The 24681-nt window shown below is 41.9% G+C and overlaps 1 protein-coding gene and 1 long non-coding RNA gene across 3 annotated transcripts in view; both read right to left on the bottom strand.

Moving 5' to 3' along the window:
* The window catches only part of adam9 (ADAM metallopeptidase domain 9), a 102999-nt gene extending 89325 nt beyond the window's left edge, over window positions 1-13674 (bottom strand). For both annotated transcript variants that reach the window (XM_038989760.1, XM_038989769.1), the window contains exons 1-2: window positions 13243-13674; window positions 1929-2032 (exon numbers count right to left, since the gene is read on the bottom strand). In XM_038989760.1, the coding sequence (XP_038845688.1) occupies window positions 1929-2032; window positions 13243-13327 (189 nt within the window). In that variant the 5' untranslated portion in view covers window positions 13328-13674. The remainder of the gene's footprint in view (window positions 1-1928; window positions 2033-13242) is intronic.
* Window positions 13675-17576: 3902 nt separating this feature from the next.
* On the bottom strand, window positions 17577-24387 carry LOC120044972. Its single transcript, XR_005476603.1, has 4 exons — window positions 24338-24387; window positions 22096-22226; window positions 21902-21946; window positions 17577-17625 (listed from the first exon to the last, which is right to left on the bottom strand). It is a non-coding gene; the product is annotated as an uncharacterized LOC120044972 (long non-coding RNA).
* Between the last annotated feature and the right edge of the window lie 294 nt (window positions 24388-24681).

Below are 24681 nucleotides of genomic sequence, written 5' to 3'. Positions count from 1 at the left end.
TATCTAGCGATTAGCATTAGTGTCTAACACGATTTAGCTTAACTTGCTAAGAAAATACAAAGTTGTTTGCAGATGTAAGAAACACAAACTAATATTGTAATTATAGAACGCTTGTGGATTTATATTGTTATCAACATTGTTGCATTGACCATGCAGAATGAAAGAATGTGTCTCGTGGTCAAGCAACAACAAATGCGCTCCTTGAGTGACTAGGTCTCTGTGTGTGTGTGAGAGAGTGAGAGAGATGACTCAAGTAGTGGAGTAAACTATAACAATGGACGTTACACACAGCGTATCACATTTAACAAACCAAACATTCAAATACCGTTTTAGAAGGTGAAGTAAAACCCAAACCGGTCTGTGCATAAATACCGGTATATGGTAAAATACAGTATACTGCCCAGCCCTAGGTTGGGTATAGGGGACCAATAAAGACAGGGCCAGGTCTGCAGCTGTCAACTTGATTCACTGGCCTTGTATTTACTTGGTAGGCCGTCATTGTAAAAAATAATTTGTTCTTAACTGACTCGCCTAGTTAAATAAAGGTTAAATAAAAATATTACTCTAGAAAACAGGAGAAATGTCCTTGTTTGTTTGTGCCATATAGCAGGTGTGACATGGGGTGGAGGAGGCTAACCACAGGTGTTGGTGCTTTTTCAGACTCCTCCTACCCCCCCATAGTGTGGGCATCTGTTTCGCACAGATGGTTCCTGTGAAAAATCCGCAGCACGGCTAGAGGGAGAAGTTTTGGGATAGGCTAGAGGTGCTCTGGATTGGTGTTCTAGATGCTGTCAATTCCATTCCTTCAGCCATTTTGAGGCTGACTGACATTCCCCTAGCACTGTCTAGCACTTCCCCCCCCCCCCCCCCCCCCAGTGCCTTCTAGTCCCAGGATAACTGAGGCCAACACCCATCCATCCACACACCACAGCCAAAAACTGATATTCACCCTCTCATCTTCTCCCACCCATGGTTTATGACAGCAATGCCTTGAATTAGCAAATTCACCATATTTTAGGGAGTGGGAAGAGATAGACAAGATGACAGAGAGGGTAGAGAGAGAATGTGTCACAAGGCAGTAGGCCAGATTCGAACCCTTGCCGACCCATGCCAACCGCTAGAGGCTAGACCATCCAAGCCATGCAAATTAATAAACTTCAGTCACTTATGTAAGGGTGCACATATACTACATTTTAGTAATTTTTAAGAGTGACTTAACCCTAATTCCTCAATCCTAGTTCCTCCGTTAAGTGCCTTGCTCAAGGGCAGATATTTTTCACCTAGTCGGCTCGGGGATTCAAAGTCCATTGTCATTTCTTTGTGCTGCAGAGCTCTTTTGTCTGAACACACCCTCAAAACTTTCACACTCCTTCATACGGAATTCTCACATTTCACCCACTCCTCCAAGTCTCTACGGAAGGGGGGCTGTCTGTTTGGAAGGCAACATGCTCCAACACGCTATCCAGGAAGGAAAAACAGCTAAGAATACACAACCATAGTAAAAACTCTGGATCGTCCACTGTCTTGAGAGTCTAGAACATAAAACCAGCGACTCCCTGAATTCTCGAAGATGTGACATCATCACAGACAATCTACAAACAAAATGTGGAGGATGGCTTTTCAGAGTACAAATACTGTAGAGTTCTTTCTTATTCAGAGTTTTCAGAGGTCAGAGTGAATAGGAAGTGGCAGTGGGCTACCTAGAAATATTACCACGCTGACATTTCCTGCCAGAGTTGTTAGAGAGCTGGAGAGGAGAGCGAGAGACAAAGAGAGTGGAGAGAGAGAGGGATCCCAACACAGGGAGGGAAGTCAGGAGGAAACTAACTCACTATCAGCACCACACACTGATAGACGCTGACAGCAAGGACTTTAGAGGTGAACAACAGCAACAATGCTTTCTCTCTGTATGTATTGCCATGGTTTACCTGGTTAGAATCTGAGCTATCCATGTCTCTCCTCTGCTTCCCAAAGCGCTTGGGTATGGTGACTTCATATGAGGAGAACTGCGAGGTCTGATGCGATGCTGACCCTACAAGAAGAATAACACCATTATGACTGTTATATTGTGCATAGTATTGCAATAGATCATCAACAGACAGTTACATTAGTCATTTCAGAGGATCATAACAGCAGTCAAGGAGCAGTGTGGTATCAAAGCAGACATACCTTCGAAATGCCACTACATTGCCAATGTGAGAAATATTTTTCAGTCTACGCTACTGTATATGGTCATGTTTATAGCAAATAATTTATTTTCATTCAACTGCTACGTAACCTACTGAGGCTGTGTGAGTGAGTGAGAGGGAGAGACCACTGTTTCGCTTGAGGTCAGGGCAAGGAGCAGGGAACAATACAGGCATCTTCCATCCTCCTCACAGTCAGGAAAACTGCTCTCTGAAGATATGAGCTAGAAGTGCTGATGATGCTAACCCCACACAGTCTCTCCGGCTGCCCGACCCAGGCCAACGTCAAGCGTACGTTTGGGCCTGGTTGCCAACACTGCGCTGGCTCACAGCTGACAGCCGGGCCCCTCCTGTGTGAGTGTCCTTCCCAAACACAAAAGGACAACTGACTCTTTCACTTCTTCTCACCTGAGCTGCCTTGTGGGGTGGCCTATAAAGAATGAGTCGTAGAACAAGTAGTACTGTAAATATTTGCTCAAACTTAACATCTAGCAAATTAATTAAGTATTCTTTGAGCCGAAAAACAACAGATTATATAGTAGGCATATGTTCCATGTCTGGTTTTGGAAAAGTATTGTTAGATCGTCATCTTAGTTCGGGATGAGAGCAATCCTACACGGAGATACACTTTGTGAGAGATGGACAACAAACAATTACAATCTCTTCAAACAGTGGCCAAATAAATTTCTGTTGTAGAGATTAGCAAGAAAATAGGCATTCTTTCGTTTATTCTGTCACCTGGCTTGTGGGGGTCATTGGTGTTTCCTGAAAGGCTAAATTGAAGGAAAATGCCACACAATCCCATAGGGCTACATGATGTACAGTATAAGCAGCCGAGCCCCTAGGACATTTTGCTCAGTTTACAAAAATACTGGTGGATAACAAACATGTGCATAGGGCCTACAAACATGAAATAGGGACTATTATTTGACATATCCTATTAGTTAATGTTAGGCCTAGATGTTGTTTCCAAACTCTCCAGGTTATATGACAACATAAAAGACAGTGGGTTGTGTGTGAACAGCAGACAGGAATATGATGAGCCTGGTCAACAATAACGTCACTGTCTCTTTGGTTCTTTTGTCTAGTAAGACCAATGGGTGAGTGGAGATGTAACTGTACGTGAAACTCCGCCTGTCACACTTTCCATTAGAGGTCGACCGATTAATCGGAATGGCCGATTAATTAGGGCCAATTTCAAGTTTTCGTAACAATCGGAAATCGGTATTTTTGGACACCGATTTGGCCGATTTTTTAAAACCTTTATTTAACTAGGCAAGTCAGTTAAGACGGCCTAGGAACGGTGGGTTAACTGCCTTGTTCAGGGGCAGAAAGACAGATTTTTACCTTGTCAGCTCGGGGATTCAATCTTGCAACCTTACAGTTAACCAGTCCAACGCTCTAACCACCTGCCTCTCATTGCACTCCACGAGGAGCCTGCCTGTTACGCGAATGCAGTAAGAAGCCAAGGTAAGTTGCTAGCTAGCATTAAACGTATCTTATAAAAAACAATCAATCATAATCACTAGTTACCTACACATGGTTGATGATATTACTAGTTTATCTAGCGTGTCCTGCGTTGCATATAATCGATGCGGTGCGCATTTGTGAAAAAGGACTGTCGTTGCTCCAACGTGTACCTAACCATAAACATCAATGCCTTTCTTAAAATCAATACACAAGTATATATTTTTTAAACATGCATATTTGGCTAAAAGAAATCCAGGTTAGCAGGCAATATTAACCAAGTGAAATTGTGTCACTTCTCTTGCGTTCATTGCACGCAGAGTCAGGGTATATGCAACAGTTTGGGCTGGCTCGTTGCGAACTAATTTGCCAGAATTTTAGGTAATTATGACATAACATTGAAGGTTGTGCAATGTAACAGGAATATTTAGACTTATGGATGCCACCCGTTAGATAAAATACGGAACGGTTCCGTATTTCACTGAAAGAATAAACGTTTTGTTTTCGAGATGATAGTTTCCGGATTCGACCATATTAATGACCATATTAATGAAGGCTCATATTTCTGTGTGTTATTATGTTATAATTAAGTCTATGATTTGATAGAGCAGTCTGACTGAGCGATGGTAGGCAGCAGCAGGCTCGTAAGCATTCATTCAAACAGCATTTCATGCGTTTTGCCAGGAGCTCTTCGCAATGCTTCAAGCATTATGCTGTTTATGACTTCAAGCCTATCAACTCCCGAGATTAGGCTGGTGTAACCGATGTGAAATGGCTAGCTAGTTAGCGGGGTGCGCGCTAATAGCTTTTCAAACGTCACTCGCTCTGAGACTTGGAGTAGTTGTTCCCCTTGCTCTGCATGGGTAACGCTGCTTCGAGGGTGGCTGTTGTCGATGTGTTCCACGTTCGAGCCCAGGTAGGAGCGAGGAGAGGGACGGAAGCTATACTGTTACACTGGCAATACTAAAGTGCCTATAAGAACATCCAATAGTCAAAGGTATATGAAATACAAATCGTAGAGAGAAATAGTCCTATAATTCCTATAATAACTACAACCTAAAACTTCTTACCTGGGAATGTTGAAGACTCATGTTAAAAGGAACCACCAGCTTTCATATGTTCTGAGCAAGGAACTTAAACGTTAGCTTTCTTACATGGCACATACTGAACTTTTACTTTCGTCTCCAACACTTTGTTTTTGCGTTATTTAAACCAAATTAAACATGTTTCATTATTTATTTGAGGCTAAATTGATTTTATTGATGTATTATATTAAGTTAAAATAAGTGTTCATTCAGTATTGTTGTAATTGTCATTATTACAAATACATTTATTTATTTTTTATCTGCCGATTTAATCGGTATGGGCTGTTTTTGGTCCTCCAATAAATCGGTATCAGTATCGGCGTTGAAAAATCATAATCGGTCGACCTCTACTTTCCATGGAGTGTCACCTCGTTGCTTCGTGTGGGTTGGAGCAATGGGCCAAGGTTCCGGTCTAGAATCACGGTTTTGACTGCTCCTACAGTCTTGCGTCGGTACTGCACTTTAATTGATGCCCAGTCTAGAAAAACAATTTCCATAGACGGCCACAGAGAAGTCAGATAAGAAAATTCCTATTAAGATAGTTTATGTATATTTTGTGCACAAAGGTGATGACTAGATTTTTCCCCCATCATTCACAGCCGAAGATATTAACATTTGATAATCAGCCCCAGGCTGTCACAACCAGCCGTGATCGGGAGTCCCATAGGCCCAGCGTCGTCCAGGTTAGGGGAGGGTTTGGCCGTCATTGTAAATAAGAACGTTTTTAACTGACTTGCCTAGTTAAATCAAATAAAAATCCAATGTCTGCCATATTTTTGGACGAGAGAATGTTATCACAGTTCACGCTGTTCCCTGTGTGCATTGAGTGCTAGTGCATGTGAAGTTGTTTATATGCAACCCGGATATAGCCGGTCCATGAATCTGCATAGGCAATCGAGAGTAGACTACGTTGAAAACAGTCTCCAGCTCTTTATACCAGTGGGTTGGAGGGGATGGTGAGGTCTGTGTTGATGAGTAACCATAGCAACCTTGTCACATCCTGTTGGAATGTACATTTGTGCTGGATTTTGGATTAATCTACATAATACTTAATTATTCAACATCCTTACAGGTTTTGAAACGATCAAGTTGCCCAGACTGGTCTACTATGGTTGCATCTTGGACACAAAAAAACAACAACCAAGGTCAATGTAACATACAGTAAAGTAAGGGCTTTGTCCCTGCTCAACAACACACACTTACATAACCACAACATGCCACTAGGCTTGGTTTATTTGTCACAGAAAGGGGACCTTCAACATTAAATGAATTTGCCTGGCTACGGCCAAACGCTACGCCACACCCATGAACGTTAGTTTCTTCTCCACAATGAGTCTTGATCTAGGTACCTCCGACCCTTCAAATGTGAACACTTTGGGGCAATCTGGTTGGTTCAGAAACCAATGGGTTAGGCTAGAACACGTGGGTAAAGCGATGGTTAGAAAATTCGTCATTGGCTTTGATACTCTGATTGGTTAGACAATCCAATCGCTGATTACTTTTTTATACAACACCCCTCGTCACCACATACAACTTCAATGCTGGCAGTCTAACACGGAACCCAAACCGGCTACGCGCATGCGCCATCGTGCATAAATGTATTTTGTCCCCCCACACCGAACGCGATTACGACACGCAGGTTAAAATATCAAAACAAACTCTGAACCAATTATATTAATTTGGGGACAGGTCGAAAAGCATTAAACATTTATGGCAATTTAGCTAGTTAGCTTGCATATGCTAGCTAATTTGTCCAATTTAGCTAGCTTGCTGTTGCTAGCTAATTTGTCCTGGGATATAACATTGAGTTGTTACTTTACCTGAAATGCACAAGGTCCTCTACTCCGCCAATTAATCCACACATAAAACGGTCAACCGAATCGTTTCTAGTCATCTCTTCCTTCCAGGCCTTTTCTTCTCTTGACTTTATATTGCAATTGGCAACTTTCATAAATTAGGTGCATTACCGCCACTGACCTCGTTCGTCTTTCAGTCACCCACGTGGCTATAACCAATGAGGAGAAGGCACGTGGGTACCTGCTTCTATAAACCAATGAGGAGATGGGAGAGGCAGGACTTGCAGCGCGATCTGCATCAGAAATAGAACTGAGTTCTATTTTAGCCCTTGGCAACGCAGACGCTGGTTGGGGCGCGCGAGCAGTGTGGGTGCAATAATTGAATAATATAGATTTCTAAATGTATTTTACAACGCTCAGCAACGCGAGCAGTGTAGTCAGCCTGTAAGACTAAAGTATGTAGCGAACGACAGAGCAGTGGAAGAATAAAGTGTGAGTCGTCAGGCTATAAATGAATGCCCTGCATGTAGGAAATTAACAACTGTATGGTAGGCCGATTAGCTCTCTATATCATCACAAACACTGTCCCTACACATCTCCAGTCCCTGCTCACGCCGGTGCCCATGCCATCTGTCCATCCAATGATAGAATCTGATTTGATACTTTTAGGAAACACTGTCGGAGGAAAAACTGGATCTAATAGCTGAAAACTCCCATGACCCTCCACCACTTCCTGTTGAGGATGTGTCCCAAATGGCACCCCACTCCCTTTAAAGTACAATACTTTTGACCAGAGCCCTCTGGACCCTGGTCAAAAGTAGCACACTACATAGGGAATAGACGGCCATTTGGGACACGTGTTAATGGGCATAGTCGTGTCTGGCTTTGAAGCAATGAAGCATTAAGACCGCAAGAAGTGAAATTGGCACATTTAGGCTAATATTGAAAAGGACAATATTGAGACGGAATATAATATTGAGACGGATGTAGGCTAGACAGAAGATCCGATCCGCTTGCTTACAGCTGCACTAGGTTCAGACAGGCCTCCTGTTTAGATTAAGACACCGCGGAGCCGGCACTAGACATGGCTCAGAAAATGTACCCGAATTGTCCCATTATCCCCCGGAGAAGATTGAACTTCTGGAAAAACGAGCACTTTGTCATCATGCTAAGTAGCAGAAGCCACAGCAGCAATTTTTGGAATGGCACTAGAATGTCACGTTTAACAAAAGGATAGTCAGCCAATCAAGGAAATGTTATTTTGACATTTCCACAGATGTAGTCCGCACGGAGCCTGATTGGCTGACTATACTTTGTTGATCAATCCAACGTTTTAGTGCAGGGGTCTTAAACATTTTCTTGCCCAGGGACCCCCTCTCCCTGGCAAACCGGCGGCCCCCATCATACGTATTTTCCACGTATTTTCTTATCAGGTGAATGATAATAGCAAGGAGAAGTAATCAACATATTAAAATGAATAGATTTGGTAGACAGTGTTGGGGAAGCTACTGTAAAAATAGTTTAACAAGCTACCAATTACTTCACACTGGAAGAAGTTAAGCTACCCTTAAGAAAATATACTTTACTAAGGTTTTTTTGAAAAAGTAGTTCACTACATCTAAACTGTTTTGTGATAAATTCTTATATCTGAACCTGAAATGTCAAAGACTATAAATTGCAATAACAGATCACACTGGAGTAAGATGTTAAAATAATGTGTAATTAAGCCTATTAAAACACTAAAACGGTTTCAAGTGACAATTAGGCAGGTCTGAAGCAGTTTAAACAAAGGTTAGCCATGTGTTTGCAAAAATGTATGCCCAAGTCAAGAAAGCGTACCAGCAGCTCTTGCCGCACTGGTAGCCTATTCGCAGGTGCTTTTTCAAAGCCTATGTCAGATACTCCAGTGAGTAATTGGCTCCAATGAGTGTAATTTGCTCAACATTATTACAGAGAAGATATCCCCTTTTCTACTGTAGGTATGTAATTCAAAATGTGTTTATTCAGTTGTTGCTAGCAATATTCATTTAAAAAAAACATACACACATTTTCTTGTGGACTCCTAGCCCCCGGTTAAATACCCCTGTTCTAGTGCCATTGCAAAATGGCTGCTGTGGCATCTGCTACTTAGCATGAGGACAAAAAGTAGGGTTGGGCGATATGGCCTAAAAATCATCAACATTTTTTTCAACTTATGGGCAAATCACAATATATATACAGTACCAGTCATTCAATTGTTTCTTTATTTGTACTATTTTCTACATTGTAGAATAATAGTGAAGACATCAAAACTATGAAATAAACACATACGGAATCATGTAGTAACCAAAAAAAAAAAGTGTTAACCAAATCAAAACATATTTTATATTTGAAATTCTTCAAAGGAGTCACCCTTTGCCTTCACAGCTTTGCACACTCTTGGCATTCTATGTTATTTCATAGTTTTTATGTCTTCACTATCATTGTGTGTGCATCAGTGTATGTGTGTATATAGAACCAGCATGGATTTATAAGTATTAATTAAATTGAGCAAAAAAAGTCCCACCTTTATTCCATAGGCTTGGATCTGCACTATGCAGCTGTTGCAAGAGCACATTTTTCACTGGCTGTCCACTGTTTTCAAAAACAATGATTGATAGGCAGCCTAAACTTCTTGAAATCAACCATTATTGGGTTCAAATACACATTTAAATTTGTGAACAGCCATCCACAACAACCAAAATCCGTAAGGTGCAAATAGCTAAATGAGAGCAGCAGAGTGATTCACATCAATGCGCTATGTAGATATCAATAATAGAGGTCGACCGATTATGATTTTTCAACGCCAATAGGACCAAAAAAAGCCGATACCGATTAATCGGCCGATTTTATTTGTTTATTTATTTTTAATTGATTTGTAATCATGACAATTACAACAATACTGAATGAACACTTATTTTAACTTAATATAATACATCAATAAAATCAATTTAGCCTCAAATAAATAATGAAACATGTTCAATTTGGTTTAAATAATGCAAAAACAAAGTGTTGGAGACGAAAGTAAAAGTTCAGTATGTGCCATGTAAGAAAGCTAACGTTTAAGTTCCTTGCTCAGAACATATGAAAGCTGGTGGTTCCTTTTAACATGAGTCTTCAACATTCCCAGGTAAGAAGTTTTAGGTTGTAGTTATTATAGGAATTATAGGACTATTTCTCTCTACGATTTGTATTTCATATACCTTTGACTATTGGATGTTCTTATAGGCACTTTAGTATTGCCAGTGTAACAGTATAGCTTCCGTCCCTCTCCTCGCTCCTACCTGGGCTCGAACCAGGAACACATCGACAACAGCCACCCTCGAAGCAGCGTTACCCATGCAGAGCAAGGGAAACAACCACAGGCTCAGAGCGAGTGACGTTTGAAACGCTATTAGCGCGCACCCCGCTAACTAGCTAGCCATTTTACATCGGTTACACCAGCCTAATCTCGGGAGTTGATAGGCTTGAAGTCATAAACAGCATAATGCTTGAAGCATTGCGAAGAGCTCCTAGCAAAACGCACGAAATGCTGTTTGAATGAATGCTTACGAGCCTGCTGCTGCCTACCATCGCTCAGTCAGACTGCTCTATCAAATCATAGACTTAATTATAACATAATAACACACGAAAATACGAGCCTTAGGTCATTAATATGGTTGAACCCGGAAACTATCATCTCGAAAACAAAACGTTTATTCTTTCAGTGAAATACGGAACCGTTCTGTATTTTATCTAATGGGTGGCATCCATAAGTCTAAATATTCCTGTTACATTGCACAACCTTCAATATTATGTCATAATTACCTAAAATTCTGGCAAATTAGTTCGCAACGAGCCAGGCAGCCCAAACTGCTGCATATACCCTGACTCTGCTTGCACAGAACGCAAGAGAAGTGACACAATTTCTCTAGTTAAAATAAATTCATGTTAGCAGGCAATATTAACTAAATATGCAGGTTTAAAAATATATACTTGTGTATTGATTTTAAGAAAGGCATTGATGTTTATGGTTAGGTACCTTTCTCGCGAATGCGCACCACATCGATTATATGCAACGCAGGACACGCTAGATAAACTAGTAATATCATCAACCATGTGTAGGTAACTAGTGATTATGATTGATTGTTTTTTATAAGATACGTTTAATGCTAGCTAGCAACTTACCTTGGCTTCTTACAGCATTCGCGTAACAGGCAGGCTCCTCGTGGAGCGCAATGAGAGGCAGGTGGTTATAGAGCGTTGGACTAGTTAACCGTAAGGTTGCAAGATTGAATCCCTGAGCTGACAAGGTAACAATCTGTCGTTCTGCCCCTCAACAAGTCAGTTAACCCACCGTTCCTAGGCCGTCATTGAAAATAAGAATTTGTTCTTAACTGACTTGCCTAGTTAAATAAAGGTGTAGATTTTTTTCTTTTTTTAAATACAGATTTTTGATTGTTATGAAAACTTGAAATCGGCCCTAATTAATTGTCCATTCTGATTAAACGGTCGACCTCTAGTATTAACTACTGAAAACAATAGCAAGATTTGAATTTAGTTCAACTAACACCAAGCCACTGCAAAGTGTAGTTAAATTACAAGTTGAACTACATGTAGTTCACTACTACAACACGGGTAGACAGTTTTTCATTATTTTGACCTCCCCCATAATTGGAAGTGTAAACTAACATACCTTTCTAACTAATACACTAACTCAAAACACATTTTCACTGAGAGCAGCCGTTTAAACAAAGGTTACCCATGTGTTGCCAAAAATGTATGTCCAAGTCAAGAAAGCTTACCAGCAGCCAGCGGCACTTGCCACACTGGTAGGCTATTTCGCAGGTGCTTTTTCAAAGCCTATGTCAGATACTCGAGTGAGTAATTAGCTCCAATGAGGGTAATTTGCTCAATTTTAAGAGTTGAGAAATAAAGTTGACATCATTAGAAATAAGATATTATCCTATTTTCTACTGTATGTATGCAATTCAAAATGTGTTTTTTCTGTTATTGCTGGCGATATTCATAAAAAACATTAAAATAAAATTATTTTTTGCAGACCCGCTGCAGTAGGCTACCTTGGCCGCGGACCCCCAGTTGAATATCCCTGAACGATATGATTGGGTTTATGAGGTTTCAAAGCTTTTGACAGCCTTGGGCTACTATAATTGTACCAATGACACATGACAATACTCATAAGGCCTTGGTGGTTAATTAAGGTGTTACTAATATAAACAGCAGTGTAGTTTAAAATAACTTGATTCCACTAATTGGGGACTTTTCTTTTAAAGGTGAAACACCAATTCCACTATTGTTGCTCACGCTAATGTTGTAACCAACACACTGGTCAAATAATGACGTCTAGGAAGTGGAAAGCTCATGGTAGCGTAGATAGCACTTCTATTACGAGACTGGGCCAACTACTTCCATTAATAGACTGGGCCGTGTATCTGTCTGGATAGAGAAAACATTCAAAGCACGTGCAGGGATGTAGTTCAATAGTGTACAACTGCAGCCCGCAATTTGGGGTGCTCCTGCATGTGGGCATTTATGAATCTGCACGAACACCCCCTCGAGCATCCCATTGGTTCCTTCATAAACTCCTCCCCTTGTGCACAACATCGTCATGCTTGTGTGACACTTTTGAATGTGGATCAAAAGGGAAATTTAAAAAATCCACCACCGCCTGACGTGTAACGGAGTCCTCTTTGCTAGCTAGTGGGAGCGATACCGATAGACAGCGTCCTTCGCTCCCGCCTGCCCAACCCTCAACATCGTTCACAGGACTACTGGAAAACAGTGCCCGAAAGGCGGACACGAAGGACACCGTCTTCCGGTCGCACCCCTGCCTCTCGCTAGTACAGCAGGCAGGGGGCTGGAGCGACACTGTGTGCTAACTAGCTAGCCAGCTTGCTAGTTAGCGACACCATGTGCTAGCTTGCTAAGTAACTAGCACACAGTGTCGCCCCCGCTTACCGCTAGCTACGCAGGTACACAGGAGGCACGGGCAACACGTGTGCTAGCTAGCTAGCAGTACTAGCACACGTCACCCTCGCCTCCCACCTGCTGTGTACCAGTGTCCTCCTTAGGAGTAGCTGGCTAAGCCAGCACAAGGTCCTTCGATCCCATCTGTGAGAAACTGCAGGAAAACAGAGCCAGACAGGCAGGGGCACTACCAGTGTGTAGTAGATATAGCTAGCTACCGTTTTTGCCACCCTCCCCCTCTTCTGAGGTGTATCAGCGGTTGGCATCCAACATTATGGTGCATTAGCGATTAGCGCCATCTACTGTAGTGGAGCGCCCCTGTAAAAGTTACCAATATTAGTATAAAGAGGGGTTCCTACAGATGCAGGAACGCCCCTAATAGCGGGCTGCAGTTGCACCCTTCTCATATAGTTAGCCAAATTCTAGAATCCCTCTTGCGACATAGTAGCGGTCGTTACCACAACAAAGTAATAAACCACGACTATTTACAAACAAATTACCACAACAAAGTAATAAACCACGACTATTTACCCTCTTAAAATTGGATTTTAAACCTAACCTTAAATTATGACCCAAAAGCAACATTTTATACATTAATTTTTACGATATAGACCATTTGGACTTTGTGACTGTACTATCGACTGGAAACCTAGAATATCCGAGAAGGAAAGCCGCTCGGGCTATGTTGTAGCCGTTGCTCGCTATAATGTAAATTTTACTCACCCTCGCTGCAGTCGCCAAGCCCATTGAGTAAAGCGATGACACAAATTGCTTTAAAGCACGGATGGGACAATAATGGCATACCCATGTTTATCTAATTGTCAACAAAATATCTAAGTAGGGGATCTTCTTATCCAGGCGTTGCCTTCCAAGCAATTACGAAGTGCCTTCTCCACATTCTGTAAAAAGCCTTTAGACAATTACCTTGCCATATCGTAACAAGTATTGCTAGCTCACCAACAAGCAACTGCTTTACCGCTGCTGGCTTTGGCTCTTTTCAGACGATAGATCTAGCAGGATCGCATGATCAGTGACTATAATAGTTAACAATAACGCAGATTTCACAATCTTTTTTAATCTATTTTCGTTTTAGATCAAACGAGTCCTAATGTCATATCCAGTAAACCCGACAGGATAAAACAGCGCATGCGTGTTGATGCGTCAGACTTTGTAGTGCGGTCGTCACTAGCTGCCAGTAAGTCATATATCCCTCCCATTTGTTCAATTTCTCTTCTTAAAATGTGATTTTAGACCTAACCCATAACGCTGATCTCAAATGAAGACCAAAAAGCGCATTTTTGTTTTTTCTTGAATTTTTACAATATACAATTTTGACTTTGTGGCTGTGTTATCTAGTGGAAACCCCTAGGCGCGTACCAACCAAAATAACATAGCTCGTCTGTATCAGTTGCATGCACTAAATTATGCAGTCCTACGTGCATAATATAACGTTACGAAAAGCACAAACTTAGAGAACTACTATTACAGGTTTAGGTAACAGTGATCCTGGAGTGTCGCTGGCACTTTATAGTTTTGATATAACCAACCTGAAAAACCAGGTGTGCTGAATTTAGGCAATTACAGAACTGATCAATTAGCCCAGTTTGTCTGGTGCGTTGCTTAGTTGGAAGAAAACTGCAATACCTGCGACTCCAGGAACAGGGATGCCTACCACAGCAACATCTACGTATTTAGTAGGACCAGTTCTTTCTTGCTTGTCCCTTGAACTCAGCCAATGGCTGAGCAGAGCAGATGTCAGAGACATTTTGTGATTCTCCTGCCGGTTTCCACTAAATAACACAGCCACCAAGTCAAAATTGGCTACAGAAATTTACTGTTTGGTAAGGTTAAGTTTAAAATCAGATTTTAAGGAGATCTGGGCGAAGTTTAGCCATAATTATGACTTGTGGCAATGTTAACGAGTGACGTCCTTCTCTGCCTCCTTTTTTTGTCTTTATTTATTAACAAACATCAACAAAACAAAAGAGGAATAGTCACATGCAAAAACACATACATAACATTTTTACATTGCCAGGAATCCTACACAAACAAATCATATTAATTAATAATACTACAGGTTGATTGCCTTGTTTTTCATTTTAATTAAAGTAGTCCCATATTGTTTAAATTCATTTACAAAGTGACCATTTGCATTTGTGAATATGAAATGTACCCATTATTATTAGCAGTTGAAATAAATATCATCCTTATCAATATCAGAATTTCTGAAATAAATCATATCAAAACAATTCAATTGAACTTTATAACAAAGTTGTGTATATCAATCCAAAAATTCTACTATAAATATAGAAATCACACAGTATCAAAATTCAGCTTGAATCTTTCATAACAGGTTTCTCAGGATACATTTTACGTAACATTTTAAATGAAACTTCCTTTACCTTGTTACTGATGCAATATTTTTTAGGAATCTTCCATGCTTTAGTCAAGTGTTTTTTTTTATTTCATCTTTATTTAACCAGGTAGGCCAGTTGAGAACAAGTTCTCATTTACAACTGCGACCTGGCCAAAATAAAGCAAAGCAGTGCGACAAAAACAACAACGCAGAGTTACAAATGGGATAAACAAGCATACAGTCAATAACACAATAGAAAAATTTGTATGCAGTGTGTGCAAATTAAGTAAGGAGATAAGGCAATAAATAGGCCAATAGTGGCGAAGTAATTACAATTTAGCAATTTACATTGGAGTGATAGATGTGCAGATGAGGATGTGCAGGTAGAAATACTGGGTTACAAAAGAGCAGAAAAACAAATATGGGGATGAGGAAGATAGTTGGTTGGATGGGCTATTTACAGATGGGCTGTGTACAACTGCAGAGATCGGTAAGCTGCTCTGACAGCTGACGCTTAAAGTAAGTGAGGGAGATCTAATTCTCCAACTTCAATGATTTTTGCAATTCGTTCCAGTCATTGGCAGCAGAGAACTGGAAGGAAATGCGGCCAAAAGAGGTGTTGGCTTTGGGGATGACCAGCGAAATATACCTACTGGAGCGTGTGCTACGGGTGGGTGTTGCTATGGTGACCAGTGAGCTGAGATAAGGTAGAGCTTTACCTTGCAAGGACTTATGACCTGGAGCCAGTGGGTTTGGCGACGAATATGTAGCGAGGACCAGCCAACGAGAGCATACAGGTCGCAGTGGTAGGTAGTATATGGGGCTTTGGTGACAAAATGGATGGCACTGTGATAGACTGCATCCAATTTGCTGAGTAGAGTGTTGGAGGCTATTTTGTAAATGACATCGCCGAAGTCAAGGATCAGTAGAATAGTCAGTTTTACAAGGGTATGTTTGGCAGCATGAGTGTTTCGAAATATGAAGCCTATTCTAGATTTAACTTTCGATTGGAGATGCTTAATGTGAGTCTAGAAGGAGAGTTTCCAGTCTAGCCAGACACCTAGGTATTTAGAGTTGTCCACACATTCTAAGTCAGAACCGTCCAGAGTAGTGATGCTAGTTGGGTGGGCGGGTGCGGGCAGCGATCGGTTGAAAAGCATGAATTTTGTTTTACTCGCATTTAAGAGCAGTTGGAGGCCACGGAAGGAGAGTTAGTTGTATGGCTTTGAAGCTCGTTTGGAGATTTGTTAACACAGTGTCCAGAGAAGGGCCAGATGTATACAGAATGGTGTCGTCTGCGTAGAGGTGGATCAAATAATCACCCGCAGCAAGAGCGACATCATTGATATATACGGAGAAAAGAGTCGGCCCGAGAATTGAACAGAGGTCCGGACAACAGGCCCTCCGATTTGACACACTGAACTCTGTCTGAGAAGTAGTTGGTGAACCAGGCGAGGCAGTCATTAGAGAAACCAAGGCTATTGAGTCTGCCGATAAGAATACGGTGATTGACAGAGTCGAAAGCCTTGGCCAGCTCGATGAAGACAGCTGCACAGTACTGTCTTTTATCAATGGAGGTTATGATATCATTTAGGACATTGAGTGTGGCTCAGGTGCACCCGTGACCTGCTCATAAACCAGATTGCATAGCGGAGAAGGTACGGTGGGATTCGAAATGGTCGGTGATCTGTTTGTTCACTTGGCTTTCGAAGACTTTAGAAAGGCAGGGCAGGATGGATATTGGTCTGTAACAGCTTGGGCCTAGAGTGTCACCCCCTTTGAAGAGGGGGATGACCGCAGCCGCTTTCCAATCTTCAGGAATCTCAGACGATACGAAAGAGGTTGAACAGACTAGTAATAGAGGTTGTGTGAAGTTTGATTTTGTTCTCTTTTTAACAAAAATATATGCCTTATAGAAATAGGACATGTAAATCACAAAACATAGCGTGACGGCAGAAAAGCTGTTGTTAATCTAGGGTGTCGACTGTGCTAACCAGAAGGTTGAGACAAGATGGGAAAATGCTGAATAACAAGAAAACAGGAACTGAGCAGTGTAGCCACCGACAACTTAGCTCAAACTTCACAACAAACACTTCCGGATATCTGGATCCTGTGTGCTGTGAGGCTGGGACCAGCCTGGGCACCACCGATAGGCTAGCAAGTTTAAACCACGCTAAGCCTCTACTGTGACAGGCCAACTCTACTACTCTACTACTCTACTGTGACAGGCCAACTGTGACAGGCCAACTACATCAATCAATCAAGTTTATTTTATATAGCCCTTCGTACATCAGCTAATATCTCGAAGTGCTGTACAGAAACCCAGCCTAAAACCCCAAACAGCAAGCAATGCAGGTGTAGAAGCACGGTGGCTGGGAAAACTCCCTAGAAAGGCCAAAACCTAGGAAGAAACCTAGAGAGGAACCAGGCTATGAGGGGTGGCCAGTCCTCTTCTGGCTGTGCCGGGTGGAGATTATAACAGAACATGGCCAAGATGTTCAAAATGTTCATAAATGACCAGCATGGTCAAATAATAATCAGGAATAAATGTCAGTTGGCATTTCATTGCCGATCATTAAGAGTTGAAAACAGCAGGTCTGGGACAGGTAGCACGTCCGGTGGACAGGTCAGGGTTCCATAACCGCAGGCAGAACAGTTGAAACTGGAACAGCAGCAAGGCCAGGTGGACTGGGGACAGCAAGGAGTCATCATGCCCGGTCGTCCTGACGCATGGTCCTAGGGCTCAGGTCCTCCGAGAGAGAGAAAGAAAGGAGAGAATTAGAGAGAGCATACTTAAATTCACACAGGACACTGGATAGGACACTAAAGTGGTTGTTCCACTGGATATCATAAGGTGAATGCACCAATTTGTAAGTCGCTCTGGATAAGAGCGTCTGCTAAATGACTTAAATGTAAATGTAATAGGACAGGAGAAGTACTCCAGATATAACCAACTGACCCTAGCCCCCCGACACATAAACTACTGCAGCACAAATACTGGAGGCTGAGACAGGAGGGGTCAGGAGACACTGTGGCCCCATCCGATGATACCCCCGGACAGTGCCAAACAGGAAGGATATAACCCCACCCACTTTGCCAAAGCACAGCCCCCGCACCACTAGAGGGATATCTTCAACCACCAACTTACAACATCTGTCACAGTATAAAAGAAGATGTCTGTACTATTTCAGTCAGTTCTCTGCTTTACCCTGCGTGGTGATACAGTGAACCGGTATATACGAAAATTGCATTTACCATTTATCGCTTATGTTAAATAAAAATACTTAAAGTATATTCGGTGACTCTGGATCACATTTTATCCTGATACCAGATTCGATTGACGCAACCGTTAACAGTTGCAACAATAGCGGCAGATAATTTTAGGAAGAGAGGGTCCAGATTGTCTAGCCCAGCTGATTTGTAGGAATCCAAATTTTGCAGTTCTTTCTGAACATCAGCTATCTGGATTTGGGTGAAGGAGAAGCGGGGGGGGGGGGGGGGGGGGGGGTTGGGGCTTCGGCCAGTTGCTGCGGGGGTGCAGAGATGTTGGCTGGGGTTGGGGTAGCCAGGTGGAAAGCATGGCCAGCCGTAGAGAAATGCTTCTTGAAATTGTCAATTATCGTGGATTTATCTGTGGTGACAGTGTTTCCTAGTCTCAGTGCAGTGGGCAGCTGGGAGGAGGTACTCTTATTCTCCATGGACTTTACAGTGTCCCAAAACTTTGGGGAATTAGTGCTGCAGGATGCAAATTTCTGTTTGAAAAAGCTAATTTATAGTGAGATATAAACCAACCTAGATAGTCCTTCAGCTGTGGACAATAAAACACAACCACATAACCTAGCAAGAGGACGAAAAGTAGGGTTGGGCGATATGGCCTAAAAATCATATCTACATTTTGTATAATTTATGGACGATTCACAACTTAGATAAACCTTTAGCTTTGAACAATAAACCTGGAATTATAATGAAATATCTCTCAGTAACCAGAGGTTACATTTCTTTGTTTTCTCAATTGAGTACCACAGTATGAGTTATAATGCCCATAAAACCAAACGGTTTTTTTCACCATACATTTTTCCATCTGAGATTTTAGAACTACTTCATACCAATGTTGCCAACTTAGCGACTTCGTCACTATATTTAGCGAGTATTCAGACCCCTCTAGCGACACATTTTTTTAAAAATCAACTAGCGACAAATCTAGCCATTTTTTCTGGTGTTATTGGAGATTGACGGCCCAGTCCTCTCGCAGCAGTCCCTCCCAGCTGCAGTCAGAGCAGGAGATGTTCACCCCTCCGCTTCCAGACTGCAAATGAATCGCGCATGCGGGAAGCCACTGCTGGCTGATCCCGCCCTGGCTTACAATCAGGGCGGGATGTAAATGTAAAATGTTTTTTGTCTAAAATAAATCACTGCATTTGACTCACACAGCCTCAGTCACTTACTCACCTTGTCCACTGTGTGTGTGGCTCTCTGTGACATAAGCTAAACATCTAGTTGGCTAGTTCATCATGTCTCAGTCTAAACTGTACACTCAAAAATACAGAAAGGAGTGGGAATCAAACCCTGAATTCAAAGGCTGGTTGAAGCCGTTTATTGGAGATGATACACGGGCATATATGTATTGTAAGGCTGATTTCTACGCCAAACTTAGTGATGTAAAAAAAACACATGACAACTCAAAAACATACTCAAAAGGCAAAGCCTTATAACATTTCCACCCAAAACAAGCTGCCATTTATGGTTTAAAAAAATTACTCTGCAAAAAAGGCTGAGCGCACCATGGCATTAGCTATTGCTGAACACTGTTGTTCCATGCTGACACGTGATCACATTGGAGAAGCATGTAGAGCTAGCTACTTTCTTAGACTCCACTGCTGCTACCCACTTCAAAATGCACAGGACAAAGTGCACAGAAATGATTAATGGTGTTCTAGCACCATTCTTTCTGAAAAAGTTGGTCGCAGATGTGGGTGACCAGCGTTTCAGCCTCCTCCTCAATGAGTCCACGGATGTAAGTGTTTCTAAGTACCTGGGGGTTGTGATAAGGTACTTTAGTGACCAAGCAGACAATTGTATCAACATTTCTGGGCTTGTTGAGTTGGAGGGAGGAGATGCCAAATCTATAGCCCGTGCTGTGGTGGCTTTCCTCGAGAAGTGTTGTCTTAAAAAAGAGAGACCCCTGGGGATAGAGACTGACAATGCCTCTGTTATGACAGGGATTAACAATGGGGTCCATAAAGTGCTGAAGGAAGGAGTATGGCCTCAAATATCTGGTTCTTATTCGCTGTGTGTGTCACTCTCTGCAGCTTGCTCATTTGTAGTTCTAAACATATTTAGGGTGTTTTTTACTAATTTTTTGTCTCTCCCACGACGTTATTCCTCTCTCCTACAGCGTCCATCACAATTACATGCACATGGCCAATTATGTAAATTTGGTGATGATGCCATTTAGTGACTTCTAGCAACTTTTAGGACAGCCAATAGCTACTTTCCTTACTGAGGAGTTGGCAACACCGCTTCATACAAGGTCTGTGTTTTGTGTAGGCTTCCGTGACGTTTTGATAACCGCGCAAATCTCTCTCGGACAAGGTAACTTTTATCAATAAATTTGCATGTAATTACCCTCCAAAAATAAAATGCTAATTAGCTGCTAATGTGGCTATCATACAGAACTACACATCCTGTCGCAAGTTGACTTAAATCACTCAAGCCCCATGGTGGGAAAAACCTCCATGCAAACTCTCATCGACAAGTAGCAGTAACCTAGCGAGTACATATTTGGCCTTTTTAGTTTATCGTGTTTATTTTTCAAATGACCTGCCTAGCTACCTTAGCATTTTTTTATTACTATTAAAAGAAATTGACCCTGGCCTTTGTAGCTAGCTAGCTAACCTTAGGTTTTTCCATCGACCAGAAGCAACAGTGAGGCAACGTTAACTAGCTGGCTAGTTAGCTTACAAAGACTTGTGGGCTCAATGTTTTCCCATAGAAAACAAATGGTTTTGTTCCACGAGTGTATCTGTTGTACATGACTAATCAAATGTCCTGTGAAGTCAGTTATACATATCAGCAGGGATGGAAATTAAACTAGCCCAAGGCTAGTACTTTTCAGACTGGGCTAGTAGATGTAACCGATGTGAAATGGCTAGCTAGTTAGCGGTGGTGTGCGCTAATAGCGTTTCAATCGGTGATGTCACTTGCTCTGAGACCTTGAAGTAGTTGTTCCCCTTGCTCTGCAAGGGCAGCGGCTTTTGTGGCGCGATGGGTAACGATGCTTCGTGGGAGGCAGTTGTTGATGTGTGCAGAGGGTCCCTGGTTCGAGCCCAGGTAGGGGCGAGGAGAGGGACGGAGCTATACTGTTACATAGACAATGAGCTAAAGTAGCCTGACACTGCAGTGAAATGGCTAGTAAAACATGGACCAAACTAGCATGACACAGCAGAAACATTTTTCCTTTATAAACATCGCATACCACAGATTTAGGACCCGAATGTTGCCTGGGCTAGTAGAAATTGTGGTCTGCTGGCCATTGCCCAACATCCTTATGTTCCACATCCCTGCATGTCAGTTCCTTAGACGATCCACCTTATCACTGTTGGTCCTCCTCATGGTCCTAATGGCTGAGGGTTTTAACTTTCCTCTTGAGAATTAGAATCAGAAGTACAGTAGTATAGCTCATCAGAATACTTCACCTCTTTGGACAAATAGTACCATAGACTGTCCTGACACCAAGTTAAGCATTCCAGATAATTCCTCCATCCCAGCAGAAATGTCCCATACACATAGTAGGATTTTAGATGTGCAGATAGACCAAAGCCCAGTCTATTTTACTATTACTATAGTCAAGTCTGTGGGTTATGGTCTTTTAATTAGATGTTACCATTTTAGTAATCAACTTAGCTAGCTAGTAAAATTATATATATATTTTTTCGATTTCAAATGGGCGGACCGGAAACCCAGTGACAACACTTGGGTCTGCAGCTGCCATTTTCCGGTGGGAAAGACAAATGGCCCTGTATTTACCAGAAAAGGTAGCTCATCCACCATGGCAGAAGAGGAAGATCCAGACTGTTGATTGGGAAACAAGAACAAACAATGAGGCATGAGGATTGGGTGTTGAGAGACCACTTGTCACACTGTCCAAGGTGGGTTTGTTATGATAAACAATGTGTTTTCTGTCCAGATAAAGAATGTGATACAGCATTGAAAAGACTTACCACTGACCAAATGTCTCTTTGTTTTCCAGTCCCAACAGGAGCACATCCTCAGACCAGCCGGTGCATGGACATCCTGTGCCAGTGTGATCCGAGCGCGAGCGTCCAGTTGTCGAGACTACAGCACATCGAGCCTATGGATGGACAGGTCAGTAATTCATCAAATATGATACAATATTGTGTAAAACATTGAATTTGTAAATGCATCAACATTTTTACTTTGTGTCCCCTTTCGCCATGTTTTAGACATGAGGTGTGACATGCGGAACATCAGGCTCACACCACAAGAAGCAGTGCATGATCAACTCCACCTTCAGCAAGGAGATCTGCTGGAAGTGGTGTACTCGCTCTCTCACTCTGGGGGTAAGACATCATTTAAACATCACAGTTAAAGTTAACTACATTACTTTAGTTGGCTGCTTTGAGCAAAACTTGTATGTAATATAACCTATTCTGGGAGCCTAGTGTGTGTGTATGAACTATGAAAACAGGTACTGACAGGAGGAGCAATATGAGTCTGGCAGAGGTCATCACGCTGGATGGGGATGGTGATGGAGGCTTTGGTGGTTCACACAATAAAGAAGCAGTGTCCCTTCCAGTGAAGTGGAGCTGACCTTGGACCTGGTGCCAGTAAGGATGGTCTCCTTGATATAGAAATCCTTCAACTTCAATGCCTCTTCAATGTTAAGGTCCACTGCACCATAGGGAGACTTGACATCCACCACTGCTGTGGTGCCCACTAGACCATCCGGTGAGGCAACCAGGATCCCAGACCCCATGACCCAAAGCCCTGACTCCTGCACATCCATCTCTGTAGCCATTTTGAATGTCTTAATGCCCTCCTCTTTGTTATCTGTGCCCCACTTTACAGACAACACCCCATCCAACAACTGTGATCTGAGAAACCTGTTTAGCAGGTGAGTAACGCGCTTGGCCCTAACCACTGCTCCATATTTGCTGGCCATCAACCTCCCTCTCCTCATGGTGTGCCAGTTGGGGTTGGCACACCAGTTGGGGTTGGTGTGCTGACCAACTGATGCCTGCCATATAGCCTCCTGCTGCTCCACCGACAGTGCCATGCCAGCCAGGATGCTCAAAGTTGAAATATGCTGCATGGCTACACTTATGAGCTCCAGGGAGACATTTGCATGTGATAGACCTGCCAAAAGGAAGGATGTTAAGTGCCTCATGCCTTTCAATGCATGAATTTGAACACCTTGAAATGCATTTAAAATCAAATCCATTTTAATTTTTCACATGCGCCGAATAGAATCTTACCGTGAAATGCTAACTTACAAGCCCTTTGCCAACAATGCAGTTAAGAAAATATTGACTAAATAAACTAAAGTAAAAAAGTAACACAATAAAATAATAACAGTACAGAGTCAATGTGCGGGGATACAGGTTAGTTGAGGTAATATGTACTGTAAGTAGGGGTAGAGTGACTATGCATAGAAAATAAACAGCGAGCACGGTCAAATTTTCTGAATGGTTCAGATAAACAAATTATCTTTTAACCTGTTTGGGCTGCAAGCCCGACACCGCCCACAATATGACAACATCCAGCTCAAAGTGCAGGGCGCGAAATTCAAAAGCTAGTTTTTAAAAATATTTAACTTTCACACATTAACAAGTCCAAGACACCAGATGAAAGATAAACTTATTGTGAATCAAACCAACATGTCCGATTTTTAAAATGTTTTACAGGGAAGACAAAATATGTAAATCTATTAGCTAACCACGTTAGCAAATGACACCACTTTTCTAACTCCATCAGTTTCTTACTCCATCAGGTGCTATCACAAATTCGACCAAATAAAGATATAAATAGCCACTAACCAAGAAACAAATTCATCAGATGACAGTCTGATAACATATTTATTGTATAGCATATTTTTTTTCGAAAAATGTGCATATTTCAGGTATAAATCATATTTTACATTTCAGCTACAAATCAGAAAGTGCACCGAAAGCAGCCATAATATTTACAGACACCAACAGACACCAACCTCAAATAGCTTATTACTCATCATAAAACATTTCCGAAAAATATATAGTTTGCAGCAATTGAAAGATAGGCAACTTGTGATTCCAAACAATATTTCCGATTTATTAAATGTTTTACAGCGAAAACAAAATGTATCGCTATATTAGCGTAGCCACAATAGAGAGACACATTTGGGCGCCCACGACCCGTTCACATGCACGACAGATATATGAAATAACATCATAAAATGAGTCTTACTTTGGCTGATCTTTCATCAGAATGTTGAAACAGGCGTCCTCTGTCCAGATGAGTCGTTGTTTCGTTTCAGAATGAGAAATATCCCTGTTCATTTACCATTTCCAGTAGCCGTGGCCCAACGTAAACACAGTCATACGACGGAACACGGCAAAACTCCCGAATAAAGTTTCAATAATCTGATTAAACTATATTGAAAAAACATACATTACGATGATATGGTCACATATATCCAAAAAAATTCGAGCCGGAGACGTTAGCCGTTCGTTAGGAAGGCAAAACAAAAAGTCCATCCCACTTCCTTCAGAATACCGGAAGTGGGCGCTCAGGTCAAAGAAATAGGTTTT

The sequence above is a fragment of the Salvelinus namaycush genome, chromosome 1, assembly GCF_016432855.1.
Source record: "Salvelinus namaycush isolate Seneca chromosome 1, SaNama_1.0, whole genome shotgun sequence".
Classification (NCBI taxonomy): Eukaryota; Metazoa; Chordata; class Actinopteri; order Salmoniformes; family Salmonidae; genus Salvelinus; species Salvelinus namaycush.
Note: the sequence above shows the minus strand (reverse complement) of the source record. Positions and strands in the feature narration are given on the sequence as shown.